Source organism: Mus caroli, unplaced genomic scaffold, assembly GCF_978045245.1.
Source record: "Mus caroli unplaced genomic scaffold, Mus_caroli_1 scaffold_9, whole genome shotgun sequence".
In the NCBI taxonomy this organism is placed as follows: domain Eukaryota; kingdom Metazoa; phylum Chordata; class Mammalia; order Rodentia; family Muridae; genus Mus; species Mus caroli.
In genome coordinates this window covers 17,649,112-17,674,007 of record NW_028227264.1, presented here as the reverse complement: position 1 = coordinate 17,674,007, position 24,896 = coordinate 17,649,112, and the positions used below count along the sequence as shown (strand labels likewise).

Sequence of the window (24,896 nt, the reverse complement as noted above, 5' to 3'; positions counted from 1 at the left end):
CGAACCAAAACGTGAAGTTTTTAATTCATACAGTTCATGTCATCCAAAATTACATAAGAAAAGTGTATGCAAAATATGTAACAAAAACTAAGCTACGTGTGGCAATCCCAGGACTCAAGAGCCTCAGCAGAAAGATCATGATTTTGACGTCAGCCTCAGCTACATACAAGACCCTGCCAAAAGAAGAGAGAGCCAGAGGGACAGAGGAAAGAAATGGCAGGAAGATCACTTGTTTATTTGGTTGTTTGTTTCATTTATTAGGAGAATTTCCAACATCAAGTTAATAGACCATATTCAACTTGATTTAGCCTTTAAAGTGTTTTTTAAGTGTCTCTCCTTTGAATATATTATTCTTTACTCAGAGAAATGATCCCTCTTTTTAAACACATGAATTCTGCCTATGATTCCTTTCCACAGATACAACACACTCAGGGGAAATTGGCACCAAGAAAAAGGTGAAAAGACTGTTAAGTTTTCAAAGATACTTCCATGCATCTAGGCTTCTCCGAGGGATTATACCGCAGGCCCCTCTCCACCTGCTGGATGAAGACTACCTTGGGCAAGCAAGGGTAAGCCAGTTACCTGTAAGTCTCTCTGCAGCAGGCAGTGGCCAAGAGCCTTTACCCCTGCAGACAGCACCTGAGTCTGAACCCTACTCTGCCTCTCAGGGGTTTTGTGACTTTGGGTTTGTTATTTAGCACATCTACACTTATTTTCTCAAACACCAAATGAAGATTATAGAACAATGTACTGCATAGAGGTAACTAAAGATTTTCTAGATATAACATTCGATCTTTGTAGTTAGGGGGTAAGGGGTTCTGGGGATTAAACCCAGGGTTTATGCAAGCTAAGTAAGTATGTCACTGAGCTCCACACCCAATCCTGAGGGAAAGCATGTCCCCGTGCTTAAAGTGCTCATGCTAAATACACACTAGCTGTTTCCACTTTTATAAGTTTGTAGAACATATTTATACAATGCCAAACAAAGGCAAATGTTGGCCTGGAAGACTACTACACAGGGTGTAAGGAAATCTCTAAATCCACCAAATTGCCTTGTGTAATGGCAACTGGAAATATCTCCAGTACTTAGCAACACTCAACTCTGCATTAGGCACTCAGTGCACATATTAAGCCTATTGATGTTTTTAAGCCACTCAAAAAGCTCCTAATAATAAATTATTTTTCACTCTACATTGATCTAATGAGGTAGAACTCAATGTGTGATTGTTTCAAAATAATATTTAAGTTACTTCCAGCCTAAGTTGCCAAAGAAATTTAAATTTCAGGGTTAAACTTGCCACCATTTAACACAAAGGTCAAAAGTAATCATGTGTAGCTTACATGATACATAGTATCTCCATATAATGATATATACTGCTACATATATGCCACTAAAAATGAACAATAAATAGTGTCAGAGGAACCAAATTCCAATATCCTGTCTATAAAATGATAAAAGGCTTTTAATAAGACTTTACAACATCCCAAGGGTGAAATTAAATGATCACTGGTTGGTTGGTAGTTGGTGGTTGGTTGGTGGTTGGTTGTAGGTGGTGGTTGGTTGGTGGTTGGTTGGTGGTTGGTTGGTGGTTGGTTGGTGGTTGGTTGGTTAGTTGGTTGGCAGTTGGTGGTTGGTTGGTGGTGGTTGGTTGTAAGTTGGTTGGTTGATTAGTTTGTAGTTGTTGATTAATTGGTAGTTGGTTGATGGTTGGTAGTTGGTGGTTGTTTGGTAGTTGGTGGCTGTTGGTTGGTCAGTTGGTTGGTTAGTGTTTCATGTGCGATTGGTGTTTGGTTGGTAGATGGTTGGTTAGTAGGTGGTGGTTGATGGGCAGCTGATGGGCAGGTGGTGGGTAGCTGGCTGGTTTGTTGAGAGGAGATCAATAATAACTTCTAACACTGCACTGTCAGTGACAGACATGGTGAGTTCTCTCCTCTAGGCAGCCACATTTTTAAAGGTGATGTTGAGTTATAGAAAAAAATAATAGACCAGAAGTCTGCCTGACAGAAGACAGGGCCTGACCCTGCCTTTCACATTGGAGGATTTGGGTAAAGACTCACTCCAAACAGACAATTATCCCTTTGTTTCTTGAATACATTGTGAGGGCTGAGAAGTCATATGAGCAAACCATAGAAGGCACTGGACTTTTCACAGGACACAGAATCACTCAGGGGCAGAGAGAATCCTGAGTTAGTCCTTGCATTAGTGACTTCAACTGTCTTCAACAAGAGACGGATGGAATTGTAGGAACTACGGTACAGAAAGAGTTAACTACCTCAACCCTTATGTCACATTTAATTCTAAACACAGCTTACTTTTTAATAAAGAAAAAAAAAAGTCTTCATTATACACAGTAGGTCTTCAAATTATCTGGCAAGGTCAGTTCCTCACTGTTCGGTTTCCTATCCAGTTAATTTTGCATGCAGTCCACCCTAAGCACATGATGTGCTCAGCAATGTTTTTCGCTCTGTTTTCAAGTTTTTATTCTAAGAACTGGGGCTGTAGCTCAGTGGTCAAGTTCTTGTCTGGCATGGAGAGCCTAGGTTTAATCTCAAATACCACAAATACAAACAGGAAAAACAAAAACGTGGAAAAGCTTCTCCCTACAGCACACACCCCTGGCTTAACAGACACCTGTACCTGTGCTCCCTGTGAATAAGTACCGTGACAGGCCCTTGAGGCACATAGCACTACCTTACTCTACCCCTACAAACAACCCTCTCATGCAGATGGTAGCAGCCACAGTTTTTCAGATGAGAGTCAGAGAAGTTAAGGATGGAATGAAGGTCCAACAGCAGGAAGAAAAGTGGCTGATAATAGACCAGGTAGTTTAAACTCAGAGCCTGCCCCTTGAGCTGACATTAGTGAATGGAGCAAAATCTGGTTTACCCCAAATCCGTTGTACATAGAGTAGAATGCTCCAGTTTCCAAGTTTTTAATTGTCCAAATCATCATGTCTAGAAGTAAGTGTTTGCGTCTCCGTGAGCTTCACTTGGGCATTATTTTTGTTTGCCTTCTCAGCACATGCTCTCCAAAGTTGGAACGTGGGACTTCGACATTTTCTTGTTTGATCGCTTGACAAATGGTAAGTTACCCCCCAAAGAATTCTCACTAAAATGCACACCATAAAGTGGATTTATCTCATGAGAAACAATTTGTATGTTGAGACAAATTGCTTTTTCCCCTTTCTTTTCCCACCTTCATAAATCTATAGTCAATCAGGGCAGACCAGGGAGGGGAAATTAATACAGATAAAGAAGGGGGACCAAATCTGACCTTAGCATGTTAGGATGCTTTCCTCCTGAACTGTGATCTCTAAAGAACCAGGAAACCACAGATTGCACTCTTTCCTCACAGCACACTCTGGTCATGTCCAAATGTCCAGACTCATTGTTAGTCACTGAAAAGTGAGCTCACAGAAGCACATCCGACTCGTCCTGTCTCTTACTGACAAGATGCTTACTGCCGCTTCTTAAGCTGACTCTGCCCATTGCAGGGATTGCTCGGCTAAGTTTGGCATCATCAGAAGAAAGCAACTTCCAGGAAAAGTAAAAGCTTAGGCAGTAGCTGAAAATTAAACATTCCCATTAAGTCTTTCTTTCATGTCTTAAGTCTAATAAAAGCTTTACCTAACAAAATAATCAAATACAATTTACTCCACCTACTAAAAAGTATAGATAGTGTTAGGCAGTGAAAGATGTCATTTAACGTTGATGATGTTGGTCTGACCCATCACCTGCCTTATGTGTGCATCAAGTCATTGCCCAAAGTTTTCTCAACACCGTTTGAGTTGACAAGCAATGTGCTATAAGATATGCAGTGTCACATCAGGACTTGGATGTTTACTCTATGGAAAGCTAACTGAAATACACACTATGGGTGGAGTCCGTGTTTCAGTGTTCCTGTTTGGATCAGCTAGAAATGGGTACTGATATCTGAAATTAGCAGCGAGAAAAAGAACTTCTTAAGTGGTATTTGAAAAACGTATAATCGTGACTGATACAGAAATGGGAAATGAAGTCATCAAAGGTTTTGTCTATCTTGTTCATTAGCCTGCCGTTAACCTATCACAACAGCTCAAAAGTAAACCAAAAAGAAACACACACACAAAGACACACTAACATTCTTTTATAAACAGCTGTGAAATGCCACAAGACTAACTTCAGTTATAAGTGTATGGACAAGGATTGTTTACAGTGCTATCTGTTATCTTTATTAAAGAGTTATGAAATAGCACCAAGATAATCAAATTTGTGGAGATCCACTGAACCAGTAACTTGAAACAAATGTTCTCTAGCAACACTCAGATTCCACTGAAGACAATTGGGCAACCTCTTGACCCATTGCAAAATCTTAAATAATCTCTGTAATACTTTTTTTTAAGTATTAAAAATACCTGTCACCCAGGCATGGTGACACCAAGGAAACTGAGGCTATTGAAACATGAATTTGAGGTTATCCTGGACTACAATATAATGAGACTTTATCTTAATAATTCATACTTTAACTAAATTTATAATAAACCTTGAATATTGTTATTATAGCTTTAATTTTGCAGCTCTTCTTGCCTGAATTGTGAAGTATCTCAGTCAGTCTTCTCTTGGATAAGTGTCATAGGACGAATGGACTACTATTGTTGAATAATGTAGTGACTTAAAGATCTCTACAGTGAAAAATAAATTGGAAGTGACTTAAAGCATATTTTGAGGGTCCATGTGTTTTTAAAATTACACATACATACTCTGTAAACAAATTCCTTCATTTAATAATTTCTTTTCCTCTGATATAAGAAGATGGGAGCTAATTTTATATATACAATATGAGAAACCTAGAAAAAGATTGCAATATATATAATTTCAAATGAAAAGTGGGGAATTATTCTATCAGAGAAACCTTATTTTGGAGAATTTAAATCTTATTTTCAGTCTTGCTAGGGTTTTGTTGTTATTGTTGCTGGTTGGTTGGTTGTTTAATAAAAATAATGTGAGTGCCTATTCCTCTGCAGGGAACAGTCTAGTAACTCTGTTGTGTCACCTCTTCAACTCCCATGGGCTCATCCACCATTTCAAGCTCGATATGGTGACCTTGCACAGGTTTTTGGGTAAGTCTTTTTTCTTGCATGTCCCTATACAACCACAAATATCAACAAACATGAGCTGAACAGAGGACTCAACAGACAAGACATGGGAGACAGCCCACGAGGCCTCAGCCCTCCACAGACAGCAACAGATAACCAAGGAAAGCTGGGAATGGGAGAGATAGTCTTCACAGGGGACAAAGGACACTAGTGGTTACTCAATACCAAATGGTCAGCCCTGAAATGATGCATACAAGTAACATTTACAGCAGGCTGTATTTGTGCATTTAGGAATATGAATGTATGTGTGTGTGTGCAGTGTGGTGTGTGGATGTGTGTGTGTGTGTGTGTGTGTGTGTGTGTGTGTGTGTCTGTGTGAGAGAGAGAGAGAGAGAATTTGAAAGAGAGCAAAGAAAAGTATATGGGGGGTTGGAGGAAGAAAAGGGAAGTAAAAATGATGTAAATATATTATAACCTCAAAAAAAATAATTTTCAATCAATAAAGTATTAACCACAGCATGATTTTTAAAAAAAAGACCTCAAATTAATCTTAATGGATTTAATCTTACTTTTTAACTATAACTTATCTGTCCTAAGTCATTGATGAGTTGTTAGCTTAATGTGTTATGCTTACAATACTCTCTCTCTCTCTCTCTCTCTCTCACACACACACACACACACACACACACATATCCACACACCACACTGCGCACACACACACATACATTCATATTCCTAAATGCACAAATACAGCCTGCTGTAAATGTTACTTGTATGCATCATTTCAGGGCTGACCATTTGGTATTGAGTAACCAACTAGTGTCCTTAATTAAGGATCTATAAAAAGACCACCAAGGGTATATAGGTGTCAGGACAATTCTGACATGCTCTTATACTAATAGAATCCCAATGAGATAATGATGATCACAACACAATTTGCTGAAAATCCTTAAAATGAATTATTAACGACAGTTTACATTCCACCACTGTGGGTGGAACACTTTAGGTAAATCACTTCTAATTGTTTGAAGAAACCCACAAGCTGGACATTGTTATCACCACTTGTTCCAGTTATAAAGGACAACCAAGAAGTTTCACTACTTTCCCAAGGCTAATGACTAGTAAGCGATAGACCTCAAGTCGCATGCAGGTCAAAGCCCGCCATCTTTACACATGCCACCACAGCGGCCATGGGTTTTTCTCTAAAAGCAGCCCAGTTCCTCTTTGGTTCTGTGAATTTTCTTATCTCCTCATATGAATTCTCCAAAATAGATTCCTAGTCACCGGGTTGCTTGCCTCTGCCATTTAGTACATTTCCGGTTCAAACCACACTTGTCATGTGACAGTGTGACCAGGAATTCTAAAGTTGACTCGGTACCATCAGAAGGAACATAAAAGCAGCACCCGCCACCAGGCATGGCACTTACCTCTCCTGCATCCTCTTCCAAGGACTGCATGCATTAACACATGGACCATTCAAAGGCAGCGACACTTGGACTCAGGGCATTGTTCTAAGAAAGTTGAGGATTATGGTTAAGTAATTTACACATCACCGATAAGTGTCAGAGCTGGAGTTTACATATGATATGAAACAAGCCTACTGAATAAAAAAGTGCATGCCGCATAGCAGAGACATGTGTAACCAACCAGCCACAAACTGGCTCCTTTCCAGAGGCATAAACAACCTCAGGCTGATTGCATTCTAATTGCCTGAGCAAAGTAATGGCCGTGAAAGGGGCCAAATAATGTTGATTGGTCTAAAGAGATACAGATTCTTTGGACACATGTGTGCCCCCAAAACATGTAAGAAATACAGCCTTGGCATCTGAGTTAACAGCAGAATCTGGAGCCAGGTTTGAAGCAACACTAAATGAATATGGCCATTGTAAGTCTGGACACTCTATACACACTGAATATATTTCATCCAAGCATTGACTTGGCTATATGCTGAAGCGGGTATTGGCTTCTCCTATAAGCAGCAAACCAAAACCATTGCCTTTCATGGACGTGGTACTTTCCTGCTTTGCACTGGAGGGGCATGAAAGATGATGCTCCAAATAGGGGAGACATGAACCAAGGAGGCCCCACTTGGCTCAGTGCAGCTCTGGAATAGCTACCTGCCGGAGGCTAAGATCTGTTTTGATGACTGTTTGTTATTCAAGTGGTAATCCAATCACTGGACAGCAGAAATCCAAAACACAAGGACGCTGAAAGAGAGCATCATCTATGGCACATTACTAATGGCAACAGACTTTAGATAACTGAAAGATGGTATGAAATAAAGTAGTCCTTTCCTCTCCATATTTATCTTTCCTGTGAATGAGAGCCTTCATGAGATGCCAGAAAGGGGTGATCTGTGGAAGAGGTGAAAAATTCCCAAAACTGCACAGATCCTCTGGCCTTTCTCTCCCTTTCCTCCCCATTACAAACACCCAAGATGCCAGGCAAGGCTTGCAGCCCACCTTCTTTTTTAAAGGATTCCTCAGACTGTGCACTTTAGAAGCTCTGATACTTTTAAGCAAGAAGCACCTCAAGTCAGTCTTACCTGCTATGCCATTCTTACCGTGATGTTAGCTGACTAAGCTTTCTGTTTCCTCCTAGTGATGGTTCAGGAGGATTACCACGGTCACAACCCATACCACAATGCTGTCCATGCAGCCGACGTCACCCAGGCCATGCACTGTTACCTGAAGGAGCCAAAGGTAAAGCAAGACCTAGTAGCCTCCTCAGCCATTGGGAGATGCCAAGTCAGCATATTGCTTAGCACCAAAGTACCCAGTGTTAGGAATCCTTCACAATATGAATGCAAATTATGTATACTAACATTTTCAGTGTCCACTCTGAAAATCTTATCACATCCATGAAAAGAGATGTGGATTTTCTGATATTTCCTTTCATAGTTCACTGATTTTTTTTTATTTTATTTTTTAAGGCTGCATGAGGCCAGAAAAATAAAACCCAGCCTACATCTCCTCAGTGGTCCCAAAGACCACCACTTTGCGATGGGCTTTTACCATAAACACTGCCAGCACTGAGCTTAACTGGAAAAGACTTCCCAGCTTGTGTTTTTTTTTTACCAATAAATAGGTTCAGAAGCTCCAGTTGCAAGTCCAGTTTCTACTTGGCCAATGGGAAATTTTGATTCAGAATCCAGGAAAATCTGGGAATGTCCAATATCTCTTAGCAAGCATGCTCTGATGCAATGAACCAACCCAAAGTCAGAGAATTAAAGACATAATGATAGTGTGATACAATGGTTGTTACAATCAAGGCAGTTCCTCACTATTAAAAAAAATAGAGTTTTGGTATAATATACAGTAGGAATTTTCTTGAAGTTTTTTTTTAAATAATATTCAAACCCAAGAATCTGCTTAGTTCCATCAATTTTAGTAATTCATTAAATACATAGATGCTTCAGCATAAGCCACTAAACACAAAGGCTTCCTGGGGTGACGCTGGAAGGATGCTGCACACCTGTAAGCCAAAGGCCTTTCCAGCCTCCAAGCAGTCCAAAATCTACATCACATACTTCCACCTTTTAAATCAGACTTCCCAGTGTCATGTTCGTTTTCCTGGTTGGCCAAAATTTAAAGATTCTCATACATCCCGACCCTTTATTGATTCCATATTGAGGAAGTATGCAAATTCTGCAATTCAATCTACTTCTTTCAAAGAGATGGCAAAGACATATATTTGTTAAAATGCACCAGGGCTGGGGGCTAAATTCAGTGGTAGTGTGCTTGACAAGTATGGGAGAGGCCCTAGGTCCAGTCCCTAATATGGGCTTTTAAAAAAAGGATTAAGAGCAGGCAGGTTAGATACTCAGTAGGTAAAAGGTCTTGTCGCAAAAGCCTGACAATCTAAGTTTGGTCCCCAGATCCCAAAGTGGAAGGCCACACACATGCCATGGGATGCACAGGCCTGTACACACACACACACACACACACACACACACATGGGGGGGTGTTGGAGAGACAGAGAGAATAGTAATTTTTTAAATGAATGTTTTAAACAAAGAAACACATATGAATACTTCTTTATGTCTGTTTGTTCCTTTCACTAAGTCGTTTCTCCATTTGCAATTTACTTTCTGGGTGAGTCTGGTTGCACTGCCTCTCCTGCCCACCAGCCATCATTATTCCCCACAGGCTACACCACTGCAATGGTAAAGCTTATGAGCAGAGGTCTGGCTAGCAGGCTCAAACAGTACTTCATTCTGTTTGCTTTAGACACATCAACTGCCCTTCTATCGGCAGATAACAATCAATCTCTGGATTTTATTTTTTTAACAGTTGGCAAGCTTCCTCACACCTCTGGACATCATGCTTGGACTACTGGCTGCAGCAGCTCATGACGTGGACCACCCAGGGGTCAACCAGCCATTTTTGATCAAAACTAACCACCATCTTGCCAACCTGTATCAGGTAAGAGAAAAGAAAATTAAAAATTAAAAAGCGGAATGGGGAGTCAGTTGCCATAAGTACACAGCTTGAGCCTTCTTCTTGCCCTAAAAGATGGCCCTCGATGAAGGTCAACCTCAGTGAAGCAGACCACATCCAAAGATCATGGTTTGATTTAGAGCCAGGCTATCCCCTGAAGAAAGCTAAGCTGATGTACAAAGATATTCAAAAAACTCAGTTTGTTCCAAAGTAGCTTTGAAACGGTCCTAAGTCAACAGGATCCATGAACTTACCTTCCTGTGGCTTAAAGTATGTATCTCCATGGAGACTGTCATATCCCTACGCCGTATCTTACAGATCTTAAATACCTATTTCCTACGTTTGGTTCTAATTCAGATTTGAGTCTTTGGACCCATTTCTAAACTTTATTGGCCTTGGAGTAAAAGCTATGTTAAAAGATAAGAGATGTATTTTGTTGTTCTAAATTATCTCCCCAGTATGATTTGCTGGCCTAAAGAACTCTTACCAGTGATATCATTTAAGATATTAAGTCCTATATCACTACTCTCAAAATACTCTTAACCTTCTCGTTTGTTGTTGTTTGTTTTGAGGTAAGGTTTCACATGAGCCAGACTAGCCTCAAACTTACTATGTAGCTCAAGATGGTCTCAAATTCTCAGCCCTCATGCCTCGGCTTCTCAAGTGCTAGAATTTCAGCTGTACACTGATGCAAGTTTTCAGTGGAATTCATACCAGGGAGTCATCCATTCCAACTTTAGATTTTGTTTTAATTGTATGATTTTAAAAATAAAAAAGAGCTCCTAATAGATGGTCATATAACAGCTCCATTAAGCAGGAGTTTTCAGCTCAGGAATTTACTTATTTCCAATAAAGTACCAGTGGAACCTGGAGAAAGCCCTTCTCCAACCAAGTGTGCACATAGAAGCCAGCATTGTGCTTGTCATTGGACCCCCAGCCAATCAGCCAGCACTTACAGATACAATTGGTTTTTGTTGGTTTTGTTTTTATGGTGAGCTTAAGAATAAACCAAAAAGCTGGGCAGAGGCAGGAGGATCCCTGTGAGTTCAAAGACAGCTTGGTTTCAAACAGGTCCAGGACAGACAGGACAATAGAGAGAGAGACACCCTGTCTCAAACAAAACAAAACAAAACAAAACAAACAAAACAAAATGAAACTTATTTCCAAAACCCATCTCAGGTGCTAACTTTGTTGGTTGATGAAAACACAGACCTTTGAATAGGGAGGAAGAAATAAATGACTGTCCTGAGTTACCCAACCCCCACAACCCAGGAAACTTTCTGTCCCTGCCAACACAGACTTTCTCAAATGCATGCACGAGACAAAGGACATCCATTAGCTGTGGCTGCTTGACCGATCCCTACTAATGTGAAAACCTACATCATTCTAGCTTCTTATTATCCTACAAAATCATAACAACAAAGTTTCTACTGGTATTGACTCATTTGTACTTTAAAATAAAGGTTATAAAAGTACACTTTAGCATGTAGTGTATAAAAAGACACAATATGAACCAGAGAAATGACTCAGTGAGTAGAGTCGCTCACTTCTGAGTTATCCTGAGTTCAATACCCACATACCTCAAGGGGGCAAATGATTGAAATCAAATCAAATCAAATCAAATCCAATCAAATCAAATCAAAGAAAAATGATTCTGAAGAGTTATCCTCTGACCTGCACATGTGGACATGCCTGTACACGCACACGCACACACACGCACACTCACTCACTCATATACACATACACACACTCACACCCACGTGCCTGCACACACACACACACACACACTCACTCACTCACTCATATACACATACATACACTCACACCCACGTGCCTGCACACACACACACACACAAAATCACACACTCATATACACATACACTCACACACAGAGATAAATATTTTGAGAGATATAAACTGTTTTCTCCTTCAGACAAATCAGAGGCAAGTATTCCAGATGCTAAAACCATAAAACCAAAGATGTTAGATATTATTAATAACAAAGAGTTAAGTCTTACCAGTAATTAATAAAAATAGAATCTCAAGACAGACATTCCGATCTGATTCAGGTACTGAAGACTTTCTCAAATTATAAATTCTTTTTGTTTTGTTTTGTTTTCCAAGACAGGGTTTCTCTGTGTAGCCCTGGCTGTCCTGGAACTTGCTCTCTAGCCCAGGCTGACCTCAAACTCAGAGCTCTGCCAGCCTCTGCCTCCTGAGTGGTGGGATTAAAGGCATGTGCCACCACCATCCAGCTATAATAAATTGTTTACTCAAAGTTTTAGAAGTACAGGTCATGTTTAGTAATTTTTATTTTGTTCTCTTTATTAAAAGCAAATATTCTAATACAATCAAATTTCCAGGATTTTCGATGCAAAATGTAGTCTCGTATGTTATTAACTGGTGACTTTTTTATTGCATAGATCAGTGGGGAACCTGGGAGTCCGAAAATGAATAGGACATACTCTCTGCCCTAAGCATTAGTTCAAATTCAAGTGCTCAAAATGAGAGTTATCCTGACAAATGTAATTCTAATTTGAAAGGGGGTTGAAGAATTAGCTAAAGAACATATATAGGTGTAATTTTTTAAAGATTTTTCTTGGTGCAGTAAAGTGAGATACTGCTCTCTCCAGAAGACACAACGATCTTGTCATCTGATCCCTGACAGGAAAAAGGAGACTGGAATGGGACAATTTAGAAGAGGGCTCAAAAACATTGTACAAGTTACAAATACAAATAAGCACAAAAACTATACACTTGCTTACACATTTAATCAACAAGAGTACCACATAGGAGAGAAGCCATAATTTATGCAGCTGTGAGAACACCCTGTGCGTGACTTCACTGTAGTCCAGACTGACGGTAAATAAAGTGTAAGACCGCCTCCGCTCCTCCCTCTGATGGCTTCTCCTTCAGTTCTGATGCAGATCATGGCATAACGCCCCACTCGGTGGTGCATGCCTTTGCCCTGAGATAAGGTGAGAGCCAGGGCAGCTGGAGCAGAGGTGGGGTCAGCAGAGGGCACCGGCCCATCTCATCATCTGCAGTCTAGACCAGGTTCTCAAGCTGACTTGCCAATCAGGGGCAATGTGAAGACGCTGCAGGCACTCCTTCCCAGCGCCTCACTCGGAGTGAAAGCAGTCATTTGTCAAGGAAGGTAGATCAAGAGGGACCGGAAACACGTGAGAGGAAGGCGAGGGACGGAAGCACGTGAGAGGAAGGCGAGGGACAGAAGCACGTGAGAGGAAGGCGAGGGACGGAAGCACGTGAGAGGAACACCCCAGCAATCACTGTCTATGGTCCTACGTGCCAACGTTATTCATCATACACACAGAGGCACAGAGAGGCTTGGTGACCTGCAAAGTGTATGCATCAGATTTAAGAGTGGTTACCACAATTACAAAGAGAGTCGACTCCAGTTTCATTTAAAATGCACTTCTTCTTGATAGGTCCTATCTACGTATTAACTACGTACAGATGGCTACATAGATAATTTAATGATTAAACCTCCCATGAAACTTTACAATTATCCCATTCTCTGATATTTAGTAGAAGTGTAGGTGGTATATCTAGCCATTTGCTTCAGGCAATTGGGGGTGTGGGTTAACAATTTAAACTTCAGATGGTTGGTTAGTTAGTTCGTTAGTTTGGTTTGATTTTTGGAGGCACTGTTTCTCTGTGCAGCCCTAGCTGTCCTGGAACTCATTTTGTAGAGTCTTAGGCCAGGCTGGCCTTAAACTCACAGAGATCCTTTCCTGCCTGGGTTCTGGGATTAAAGGCATGCACCTCCATTGCCTGGCTTCCCTTTTATTTTAAATGACTAAATCGCGAGCACACACACACACACACACACACACCAGGCTGACAGTTCAGGAGCAATGTCTCTAAGGCTGCTCCTCAATTATGTAATTAGAAAGAAAGATTATTCATAGTCTTACAACTTCTGCAGGATAAAAGGTATTCTGGGTAGAATATTAAACTCTGTGAGGAAGAGTCAAAATTGGTTTGAGCAGATTATATATATGAAGGAAGGAAAGAAGAGTCAAGCAGCTCTAAAGCAGGATGAGAGGTTTGTCAACGACCAAGATCTTATCTTGAACTCAAGATGTTCCTCTTCCTCCGAGACACCCAGACGAGGCCTTAGGGGTGTCTCCAAGGAGACCATTCGGTTTGTTAGGCGAGAGCCAGGCAGAAACTGTTATTTCCAGAGTCATTTTGTGAGCAATTAAGAATGAAAGCACAAACTGGATCCACGATGTTGTTTTTCTTCCCATATCCTCGAGATTTAAAAGAGGGGACGCATCTGACCTCTGGATACCAGACTCTCAGTTTATCAACATCACTCTTAAGTATTCCCATCAGAGAAAGCATGCAGTAAATAGAATGGGAACAGCCCGCCACAGTGGCACAGCCTGCAATCCCAGCTACCCAAGGAGATGACAGCAGCAGGATTGAAGGTTCAAGGCTGGCCTGGGCAATTTAGAGAGACCCCGTGTCAAAATATTAAGGAAAAGGAAAACTGGGGCTATAGCTCAGTTATAGAGAGATTGCCTTGCTGCACAAGGCCCTAGGTTTAAGCCCCATTACCACAACAAGAAAAAAGAAAAAAAGAAAAAGGAAAGAAGGAAGGAAGGAAGGAAGGAAGGAAGGAAGGAAGGAAGGAAGGAAGGAAGGAGGGAGGGAGGGAGGGAGGGAGGGAGGGAGGGAGGGAGGGAGGGAGGGAGGGAGGGAGGGAGGGAAGGAAGGAAGAAAAGCTACCTTACATGGCAGCAATGTCACATACTCTTTCAGCTGTGTCACATACTCTTTGACAGGCAGCCTCTTGATTTAATTTGAAAACCTGTGTTGGTGGTTTATTAAATGTCAGCAATCAAAGAGATTGTTTTTGTCTCTGCGACATACTGTAATTGGTAATTCAGAAAAGAAAAACAGAGGGGGGTTGTTTTGCCGTCAATGTGGTAAGGGTTTTGGTTTTCCACATTAAAATTCTAATAGTTCTTCGGGCCACAAAGGTGGAAGTTTATTCCTTCAGCAGTAAGGTAAAGATTACTCTTGGGCTCAGGAGATGGTTTGCCTGGTTGCCAGGCAAGCATGAGAGGCAGCACCTGAATCCCCAGCACCCACATGAGAGCTGGTTAACCCCAGCACAGGGGAAGCAGAGGAAGCCTGAGACTCTGCCACTCTCGTGGACCTAAGGTCAGTCAGTAAGCTCTAGATGCACGTGCACAGAAGACTACCTCGCACACACGCACACACAGCACGCATGCACACTCGCGAGTGCGTACACACACACATACACTAAATAGTAGGTAAAAAAAAATTTTAAAGACTATTCTAAAACTGCAAATGTGTGGAGTCTGAGATATGAATACATATTGTCACTGGGACAACGTGAAATTGCTGAAGTGACCCTTCTCCAGGGCAGACAGATATATTTTCCCAAACTGGCTATATTTTCACTGCCTGATATATTTTCCCAAACTGGCTAGGGTATCAGGGACATGAGGGTGGGATCATCCTATCGTATGTTCACAGCCCACTGGCCATTTCTGAACTTTGTCTTCTTCTTCCTCTCAGTTTACTTTTCTGGGACTATGGGATGAGCCGCTGTGAAGGTCAGATACGCCCATCACAGCAGGGCTGCTCCAGTAGCAGGGCAAGCCATTGCCATCTCTGTGTTCCTAGAAAGGGTCTGATGTGACCCTTGATTTCCTTGTTTCGGGACACAGACCTCTCCCTGCCTCTGTGTAACCACATTACTGGGTTTTGCGTGGTCACAATACTTTCCCTACTGTGCAGCCAGGAGGAGTTTCCTCAAACCCAACTCCGGCCACGCAGACTCCTGTTAAAGATGATCTCCAAGATTGTGTAAAGAGCCAGACCTTGTGTATAGGTTTCTTCCCACCATATCCCCTTCCTTCCACCAAGCCCTTCTTCCCACCATATCCCCTTCCAGCCTCAGTAAATCACAAATCAGAAATACTTATTATTTCTCTGACACATCTCTCATTCCTCCATTCATTCAATGAATATTTGTGAATATATGCCAGGTACCCGAATGCAGAAGATGACCAAAGCAAATAAAAATGTCTACATTCTCCCAGACAAAATAGAAAATAACTAAGCAAAGCATGTGGTCTCTTATAATGTGACCATTTCTGTAACAAAATATACAATCAAACAGAGACGAGCGTTAGAAAGTATCTCTTGTGTCAGGTCTCCACACACTCCTCCTCCTCCTGCCCATTTGTAATCAAAAGCGTTATCATGTGGTGTATTCTGCTCAAGTGTAAGGAATATAATCTCTGGGTCCACTCTGGCTCATTCAACCTCCTATCTCATCTTGCACATCTTTTCCTCCTTGAAATCTCCTGCCTCTAAAGATCCATCCTCCCTGTGTCTCCTGCACAAGCTGTGTTCTCTTTCCTTATTCCCATGTGTAACATCAAAACTGCCATTGCCTGGTGAGATGCCCACATCTCAGATGGACAGCAATCTCTGGCATGGATTCACTCTCTGTTAGTGTCCAGCACATGGCTAGTGTTAGTGAATATTCCATTGGTTTTCCTGATGTTTGTCGTGTAAACTGAGTAATCTATGCAGGATGGGTTGGAATGATTTTAAAATTCTTTATAATGGTCTTACGTATGCTCTGCAATTAACATATACTACCTCATTTTTTACTCCTGGAGTCACTTATCCGGTTATCTGCAAACATGTAATGAAGAAGAGCCAATTGCTATAATAATTTAAAAATATCTTTGCCCTGAACAAAAGTCTAAGGATTTCACAACAGAACATTCCAAGTCTGGCTTCTGCCAGAGATTGGCCTAAAATTCAAATCCTGTTGCCTTTTCTTTTAATAATTCTTTAAACCTTTAAACATTGTGGTGCAGGTACTGCTCATACTGACCAATTCAACAAGCATTTACTTCTTTGTGTGGCACTGTGGCCTCTGCTAAGGTACAGAGATGAATAAGACATGCCCCTTGTCCTCCATGGTGGTCGTGGCTAGCAGAAATCTCCAAACGTGCATGTGTGCTTTTGGGAATGCAGGAAGGCCTGTACGCAGTGCTTAGGCTTGAACAGTATACAGAGCCGATGCTCAGACCTTCCCACTAGCCTGCCTGGAGTTGGCCAGCGAGGCTATCAAGTCAAAGTTCTACTCCCTCAGCCAGTTCACACGATCACCCTTCTCCATCTTACGGAAGACAGGCATGCCTCTTACCTATTCTGAGGTTGAACCTTTAGAAATATCAAATTGTCTCCTTTGCTTGAGGCTCCAGAATCCCACCCACATGGCTCTCCTAAAATGAACACCAATAACTTTGATTACTTAGCATAATTTTTTCCAAATTTGCAATACTCCTGTGCTTTTAAAGGCCAGTTAGTTACTAATAACAATTTCACTATAAACTCAATCTCGAAAACTATTTAATTCTTATAGGCCCAAATTAGGAAAAATTTTTAAATTAGAATTTCAGCTTATAGCCCTATTTTTGTTGCAGAGAATGATGGTAATATTATAATAGAAGATTTCACAGATATAAATATATGCCATTAAAATTCTGGGACTTGAGGAAATGGCCTAGTGGGTAAGTGCACTTGCTAAGTGAGCATAAGGACGTTAGAGTTTGAATTCCTAGCACCGAGTGAAAAGCTGGGTGTGGCAATACATGAATATAACCCTAGCACTGGAGGTAGGAAGGAGGCTGTCTGGGGCTTGCTCACCACCAGCCTAGCTCCAGGTTCAAAGGGACAGCCTTCTTGGAATAAGACAGACAGCAATAAAGAATATCCAGTGTACTTCTCTGGCCTCCACACAGGTACAAGCACAGGTGACACAGGCACACACATACATACACAGGCACACTCACATATATAAGGAAGCACACACTTACATACACAGGTATATATACATATGTTGCTGGAAATATTTTTTAAAATCCCATGTTATACCCAGCTACTCTCTGCCCTGGAGGTCTGGGTCCCGCTGCCTCCAGGGTTAGCCCCAGGCAGCAGTCTTCCCAGCTCCGGTTCACCTGCCTCAGAGCCTCTTGTACCTTCCCAGCCATTCACCCCCTGCGGCTAGCTGTCACAAATCCCCTTAACCCAGTAAATCAAAACTCTTAAAGCTTATAATTAACAGTTAGTTTTATATGTCAATAAATTCTCAATTCAAAAGACACCCACACAATAATTTTAGAGCCAGTTGATAATGATACAAGCTGCCCACCTAGATTAGACAAGTTATCCCAGTCATTCTAATCCTTTTATGATATTTGTAGCTACCTGCGGTTATTTAAAGCCACACGGAATCTGGATCATCTTTCTCTTACTCCATCTTCCTTCCTCCTCTCCCTGTATCCTTCTCTTCTCTTCCTGACCCTGTTTCTGTCTCTGAAACTCTTCGTTCTGCCTTCCTTTTCCCTGTCAATCACAGGCTTCTTCTTGTATTAATATTTAAATTAATTGGGGGGAAATTCTGCTACAATTTACCCTTTCTGTCCAAATTTAAAAAAAAAACAAAAAACTTTTCTCTCAAATATAAATTGATCACAACTTTTACCATTTTGTAATTATAAGGTATAAGACACACCTAACACCCAGTCCATATTTTTTGTCAATTAACTAGAACACTGTTATCTATCCTAACTTTAAAAAGGCTTATAAATCCATTATCTGTTATGTCCTTGTTTGGCTTGTATACTATCTGAAAACTATCTTCTCAGATATGTTCTCTCAAGCTAAATAGCCTGGGTTGGCTATGAGAATACAACTAGTCTTTCAACCCATCAGAAATCTGAGAATGACCAACATTATCTGAAAATATAGGAGCCTAACACATCTTCCAAAACTGAGACAAGTTGTAGAGACAGCAGTTTACCTATACAGCCCCAGTATATCAGGAAGTTGCAGCATCACTCTTCAGCCGTCTGGCCCAGGATCATCTCACAGACATTTGTAATGCAGAATTTCGAAGGACTGATTACCCTGACTTGGCAGAGATTATCAGTCGACTATTCCACATAGTATGTCCTTTTTGTGGACAGTACTTTGTCTGTAGATGAATAGGCAATTTCTGCCCAGTGGCTACCTAGCCTTGATGTACAACTTGCTTGGAGATAGAGACGCTTGATTTCTTTTTTGAATCCATAAAAGGGAAGCTGCTAGGAGCAGATATATCTCAACAACAAAAGAATAAATAACACTAAATGTCACATTTTGTGGATTTCTGACATGTTTGAAAACCAACTATCTATGTAAAGTAATCTGGGCTGTTGTCCATTAACTACTCTCAGCTGTTTCTGATTATCTGAAAACACCCTAACAATAAACTCAGAGCAATGAATTTGCTGTCTGGCCCTTAACTCACAGGCTTAAACATCTCAGATCAGTTTGTAATGGCATTTATAAAAGGATTGTGCTCAAGCCTTGTACTTTTAAATTTTTTATATCAGTAGAAGAAATTTATACCAATGAAAACCTTGATTATATATCAAAATGAATTCTGTATCAAAATAAGAAATTATGTCTTCAACTTAGTAACTATTGTAAAGATTTCTACCAAATGAGATCATGGCTACACAATCAAGTCTAACCAAGTCTATTTCCTCCCTGTTCCAATTATGGCCATTTCTAAATTCCCCAGAATTAGAATAACCTCCTCTAGCCCCAAAGCCCAAGGAACTGGGTTGTCTATTCTTCATAACTTCTTCCAGCTGAATAAAGCATTGAAATATCTTTGAAGGGGAGGGAGGGGAGGTAAAATGGGGGAGTTGGTTGGCCTTAAGAAGGCAACACCAATGATTGTTTTAGTCTCTGATGTCTGTGTCCTGACTGAATCCGGCTGAAAGTCTAAGACATCAGGAGTTCAAGCAGGTCAGTTCACCATGTCTGACGATGGGACTCACCAAGGCTGTATATTCTGTAATATACAAATCTCAAAACAAAATTTTAGTATCATCAAGATAACTTTTTTGTTTGATTCTCTGGAATCTAGTCCTCTGGCGGTCGCCCTCAATCAAATCTGATCCATAGAGCTCTGGAAGGTGTGCATGTGCAGAGCCTAATCACCTTTTCTAAAAACACAAAGACAAAACCTTTTTCCCAAATCAGCAAATCCTTCAGCTAGCAACCAGGAAAGCCTGTAGCTTGCCCTCTGTCCCAGAGGAACAATAAAGCAACCACAATACTCAAAATCACACTCATTTTTATAATAAAAACAAATTAAAACAAATGAAGTAAACTAAACAAATACTGTATGAGCCTATTTAGGCCTTTCTAGTTTGTCATATCAGGATATTAACCTAAAATTCCCGTGAAGCCCACATTGGAGAATCTGAGTCTCCTATAGACTTTATTATACCATCTTTAAAACAATTGATTCACACTTCTATCTATACCTGAATATACAACATATCTATTATAAGCAGGCAGGTTGTCAAACCAGAACTTAAATCCAAGATTCCCATGGAGCCCACGCTAGACAGAATTTGAGTATCCTGTAAGAATTATTAGAGCAGTATATCTCTATACCATCTTTAAAGCAATTAATTCAAACTTTCACTAATATCTACCTATAGGAAGCAGGTAGTTTTTACTTGTTAAGCTCTCTGCCTAGAGCAGCCATCCTGTTATACCATCTGTCTGTTCAACTCTCTGCCTGGAGCCACAGACATTTATAATTAATACCTGATTATAGCAGGTAATTATCGCTGCCCTCTCTACTTGGAGTCAGTGACTAATTTTCTCTACTATAGTTCCAAACTGCGGGCAAAATTCCCCACATGATTCAGACAAAATCTGTAAATAAATCTATCCTAAAAGCAAATAATCCCAATTTTATAAATTTACAGTTAAATCAATATCTGCCCCAAGATGTAGGCAGCTTCCATTCTCTGATTCTCTGACTCAGGGCAGCCATCTTGTCTCTTTCCAGAGCCGGGGACCTCAGAGCTCTCTTTCTTTGTTTCAAGATTCCCATGCTTGAGTCCACGTGACTCGTCCCAGCACCACCTTTCTCTCACTTAGTAAATAAAACTCTAACTCTCAGGCTAATAATCTTACATTTCTAGTTGATTCTTGCCCAGCATGTTGGTTTGCCACCTGTTGAAGGAAATATTTTAAAAAGATGCAATTCATGCTATCTGGCACTGGCCAGGCACTGATGGGTATGGCTGGCCTGTTCTCTTCTCATGGAGACTCTCTGACTCAGAACTCTGAAATCTCTCCATCCAGCTTGGTAAGTTCCGCAGATACACATGCACAGGCACACATACACACACAGGCACATACCACACACACATAAAAATCAGTAACTAAATAATAAATCTCTATGAGGAACCGACTGAAAATGAAAGATCTGGGCTGGTGGTTTAGCTCAGAAGTAGAGCATATGCCTAGCTTGGCATGGATGAGGTCTTAGGATCAATTCCCGTAACCAAAAGATAGGCAAGAACAGCAGTAACAGTGGTAAACTTTGATTTAAGATTTCTAACTTCAATAATATATTATTCATGTGCCTTTTTTTTTCAAGGAGAAATGAATGGGCATTAAAAGTAAATGATATTTTGATTCTCTGAATACATTTAATATGCAAAAATATGGTGTTAAAATGCTAATGTTTACAAATAAGCAGAGCACAACTGGATGACTTACATTTTTAGTTATCAATTCTGAAAAGCGAGGGCAAAATTAAATCTAATTATAGGTGTTTGTGAGCGCATGAAGCTCTGGCTTCTGGGTACTCAGATACAGCACAGAGAAGATTCTCAGGAGGCAACAGGAAGGCTGTGCAAACTCCCAGGTTTCAATACTGGCATGAGTTGAAGATGTTCCTTAACCAGTCACAAATGGGGTGCTAGCCTCACGGGTTATTATACCTGATGTAAGACCATCCAAGGGCTACATGAGGGTTAATAAAGTTAAATAAAGTGCTTGACCCAAAGATACAGCTTGGTGTACCCCTTCTCTTCACTGTTCTCCATTCCTTACTGTCTTGAAGGCAGACGAGTGGCCCCGGTCCCTACACCATACTGACCAATCTGTCGTCTGTATAAGCCCCTTCCCACATGAGTCTGTTTGCACTCTGACACTGTCTTTCACTGGTGCTGGCTTCCCAGCCTGCTCAGTCTCCTCTCGTTCCCTTGGTGCTCCTATCCAAATACACTTCACCAGCAAATTCCCCAAGTTTCCTCACAGTCCATCTGCAGAAGATCCTTAATGAAGATGTTAAGTCAGGCTGGCACACAAAACACCGCCTCAGGCCAGCCTCCTGATGCTCCTATTCCATTCAACAGAGATGTAGTGTCATTTGTCATTAGGTCTTGTTACAATTTTTGGCCCCCTGAAGAACTCATGTGAGGTAGCTCGTGTCTATATCCGCTTGACTGAGTCTGGCAAGTGAACTCATGAGCAACTGAATTAAATGTCACTGCAGGATTGAACATCTGTTACATCACGCTAACCTAGCGCTCTCTATGCTCATAAATCTTTACAATCAGAACAAATTAGTCTAGCACGTTACTTCTAACAAACACTCTCTTTTGTTAGTTTGGCTCATGCCCAAAAGGAAATAATCGACCAGAGGGTGAAAGTAATAAAATTTCATCACTGGTTCAAACATGGTCAAGTGGTAAATAAAAATAACAACTGCTTGGCAAGAAAGAGATGATTGCAATGCAGAGTCGCGCCAAGAATGGGCTTAAAGAAGAGTCTCAGAAAGCTCATCACAGGAGAGTCATAGAGAGATGTAAGAGCAAGAATAGGTGTGTGTGTGTGTGTGTGTGTGTGTGTGTGTGTGTCACTTACAGGGCCTCTTTCCATTTGCTAAAAACAAGTTGGAGACTGGATGATTTGTTTTGATCTGGTTTGGTGTTTTGTTTTTTTTTTCTTAGCTAGTTATCTGGGAAAAGAAATCTCAATTAAGAAAATGCCTCCAAAGAATTGGCCAGTAGGCGAGTATTTAGGGCATTTATTTGTTGATTAATGATTGATATGTAAGAGCCCAGCTCACTTGGGGGTAGTGCTTACTCCTGGACACGTGGTCCAGGGTGAGTTGAGGAAGCCGGCTAAGCAAGCCACAGGAGCAAACTAATCAGCAATGTTCTCTGGCCTCCCTTCGGTTCCTGCCTCCGGGTTCTCCCTCTGACTTCCCTCGGTGAAGGACTGTAAGTTATGAGAAAGATAAACCCTTTCCCCCCAGTCACTTTTTGTCATGGTCTTTGCCACAGTAAGAAGAAGCAAGCAAGAGCAATGGTTATCCTTGCTTCTGTCCCTTCCTATTTTTTCAACTGTGGTAAGGTATACCATCTCAACACTCTGCAGGGTGGGGTTCAGTGGTGTTGAGAGCAGCTATAGCTTGCTCCCCTGGCTTGCTTAGCAGACTTTCTTAGCTTACCTAGGACCACATGTCCAGGGCTGGCACTGCCCCCAAGTAAGTGTGCCCCCTTCCACATCAATCATTAATCAAGTGCAGCTATAATGATATGCAGCCATCATGACCCTGTATCTTTAGAACATCTTATAAAGTTCTATATCCATTAGGCAAAAGCTCCCATCCTCCTGTCCCTCCACCAACCACCATCCCTCTTTCTGTCCCTATGACTGTCACTATATAAGGTACCTCGTGTAAATGCAACTGAACAGTTTTCTTTCACTTTTAAATAATGTTATTTTTTATATTTTTATGAAGTTAAAATTACTCTTAAAATAGTGCAGAGGCCAGGCTTGGTGGTATACACCTATAATCCCAGAACTTAGCAGGTCAAAGCAGGAAGACTGATAGTTAAAGGCTAGCCTGGGCTAGATGTTGACTTCAAAGACAGCCTGTAAATTCTGTGACTCTATTTTAGGAAAACCAAAAACAGAAAGAAAAAGAAAAACTTACACTAACAGTAAGTTCAGGGGAGAAGCTAAACATAATAGATGTTCCCCAAAGTGAGATTTATCAAAATAACTGGACAAGGGAGTGACTGTAGATTTCATTTCACAGACTTCAAAGGCTAAATGCCAAGATTCTTATCAGGACGGCAGGATGGTAGACAAAGCTATCCCCTTAGCAGTAGTTCTTAAACCTTAGTGCACATAAAAATTCATTCCTGGTGGCTGCAGAGATGGCTCAGCTGGTAAGAGTTCATGCCACTCTTGCAGAGGACACAGTCAGAACAGTAGAGTCCAACGGTTTATAACTACCAGTAATCCAGCTACAGAAGATCCGATGTCCTCTATGACCTCCGAAGATATCTGAACTTGTGTGTGTGTGTGTGTGTGTGTGTGTGTGTGTGTGTGTGTGTGTGTATCCACCTACCCAATAACCAAAACAATCGGACTCAGAAGTCTGATGTGCTGTCAGGGGCCATGGGAGTATAGGACGATCTTATCAGGTATGGTCAGCACAGCAGATCAGACTGTGACAACTGCCTCTGCTTGGTTTGATCAAACAGTCTCGGTAGAAGTCAGAACTGTAGAGCGCTGACACCTATTTTGACCTGTTTCAACTGCTTCACTCTGCTCTTCTACATGTAGGGTCGCCTGAGGGAGCTGTAGAAAGCAGGGACAGAATCAACAGAATTAGTCAACCTAGACTCCAAGGGACCCTGCATCCCCAAACGTCACTGCAGTCTGAGGATGAGGCCAGGGGTTTTTCACTTTTGTTTTCTTTACTGGGCCTTTGTCTGGAAAGAAAATATTGGCTGTCCTCAAGGTGTGCTCAGCTGTGAAAGATCGTTATCGAGCTCTTGTCCCCTTTATAGCTTGTGTTTTCTTTCTTTCTAGAATATGTCTGTACTGGAGAATCACCACTGGCGATCTACAATTGGCATGCTTCGAGAATCACGGCTCCTGGCTCACTTGCCAAAGGAAATGACGTAAGTGCTCTAGAGATGAAGCAGACTGATGTGCACACAGTAAAGATAAGTCACGTTCTCCAGGGCAGGCTGGGGACCCTGCATCCGTAGCGGGGAGCCAGCTGCTGGGTTTCCTGCCCTCACTTGATTGTCCAGCCAGAGAATTGCTGTCAGGTACTGACTGAATCCTAGAAACCAGACTCTGCGTGCACTTTGAAAAGGCCTCAGATGGTCTGTGACCTAAAGTCGGAGGAAAGGATAACAAACAGCCCCCTGCTTTCACACTCTTCAGCAACAAGGCTCTGCTCTGCCAAATTCCTGTCCCTTATGTTAGCAAAACCGTCCTCCCGTTTAGATACAAAGAGTAAATATTTGTCAAGAAAGAACACAGGAATTTGCAAACTAGACTAAGGACTAGTCCAGTTAAGTGTGCACTATCGTCGCCAGTCTCCCGGCAAAGGAGGAGTCAGAAATGTTTTGTTAAGCCATGTGTAACTCATTACTATATTCCTAGCAATGTGAAAGCTGAGGCA

At 41.3% G+C, this 24,896-nt stretch overlaps 1 protein-coding gene across 4 annotated transcripts in view; it reads left to right on the top strand.

The window, feature by feature from the left end:
• Pde7b (phosphodiesterase 7B) overlaps window positions 1–24,896 on the top strand; it is a 334,788-nt gene that overhangs the window by 289,097 nt on the left and 20,795 nt on the right. For all 4 annotated transcript variants that reach the window (XM_085842676.1, XM_021174159.3, XM_021174160.3 and 1 more), the window contains 6 exons: window positions 418–569; window positions 3,020–3,083; window positions 5,004–5,099; window positions 7,677–7,777; window positions 9,368–9,499; window positions 24,293–24,384. In XM_085842676.1, the coding sequence (XP_085698802.1) occupies window positions 418–569; window positions 3,020–3,083; window positions 5,004–5,099; window positions 7,677–7,777; window positions 9,368–9,499; window positions 24,293–24,384 (637 nt within the window). The remainder of the gene's footprint in view (window positions 1–417; window positions 570–3,019; window positions 3,084–5,003; window positions 5,100–7,676; window positions 7,778–9,367; window positions 9,500–24,292; window positions 24,385–24,896) is intronic.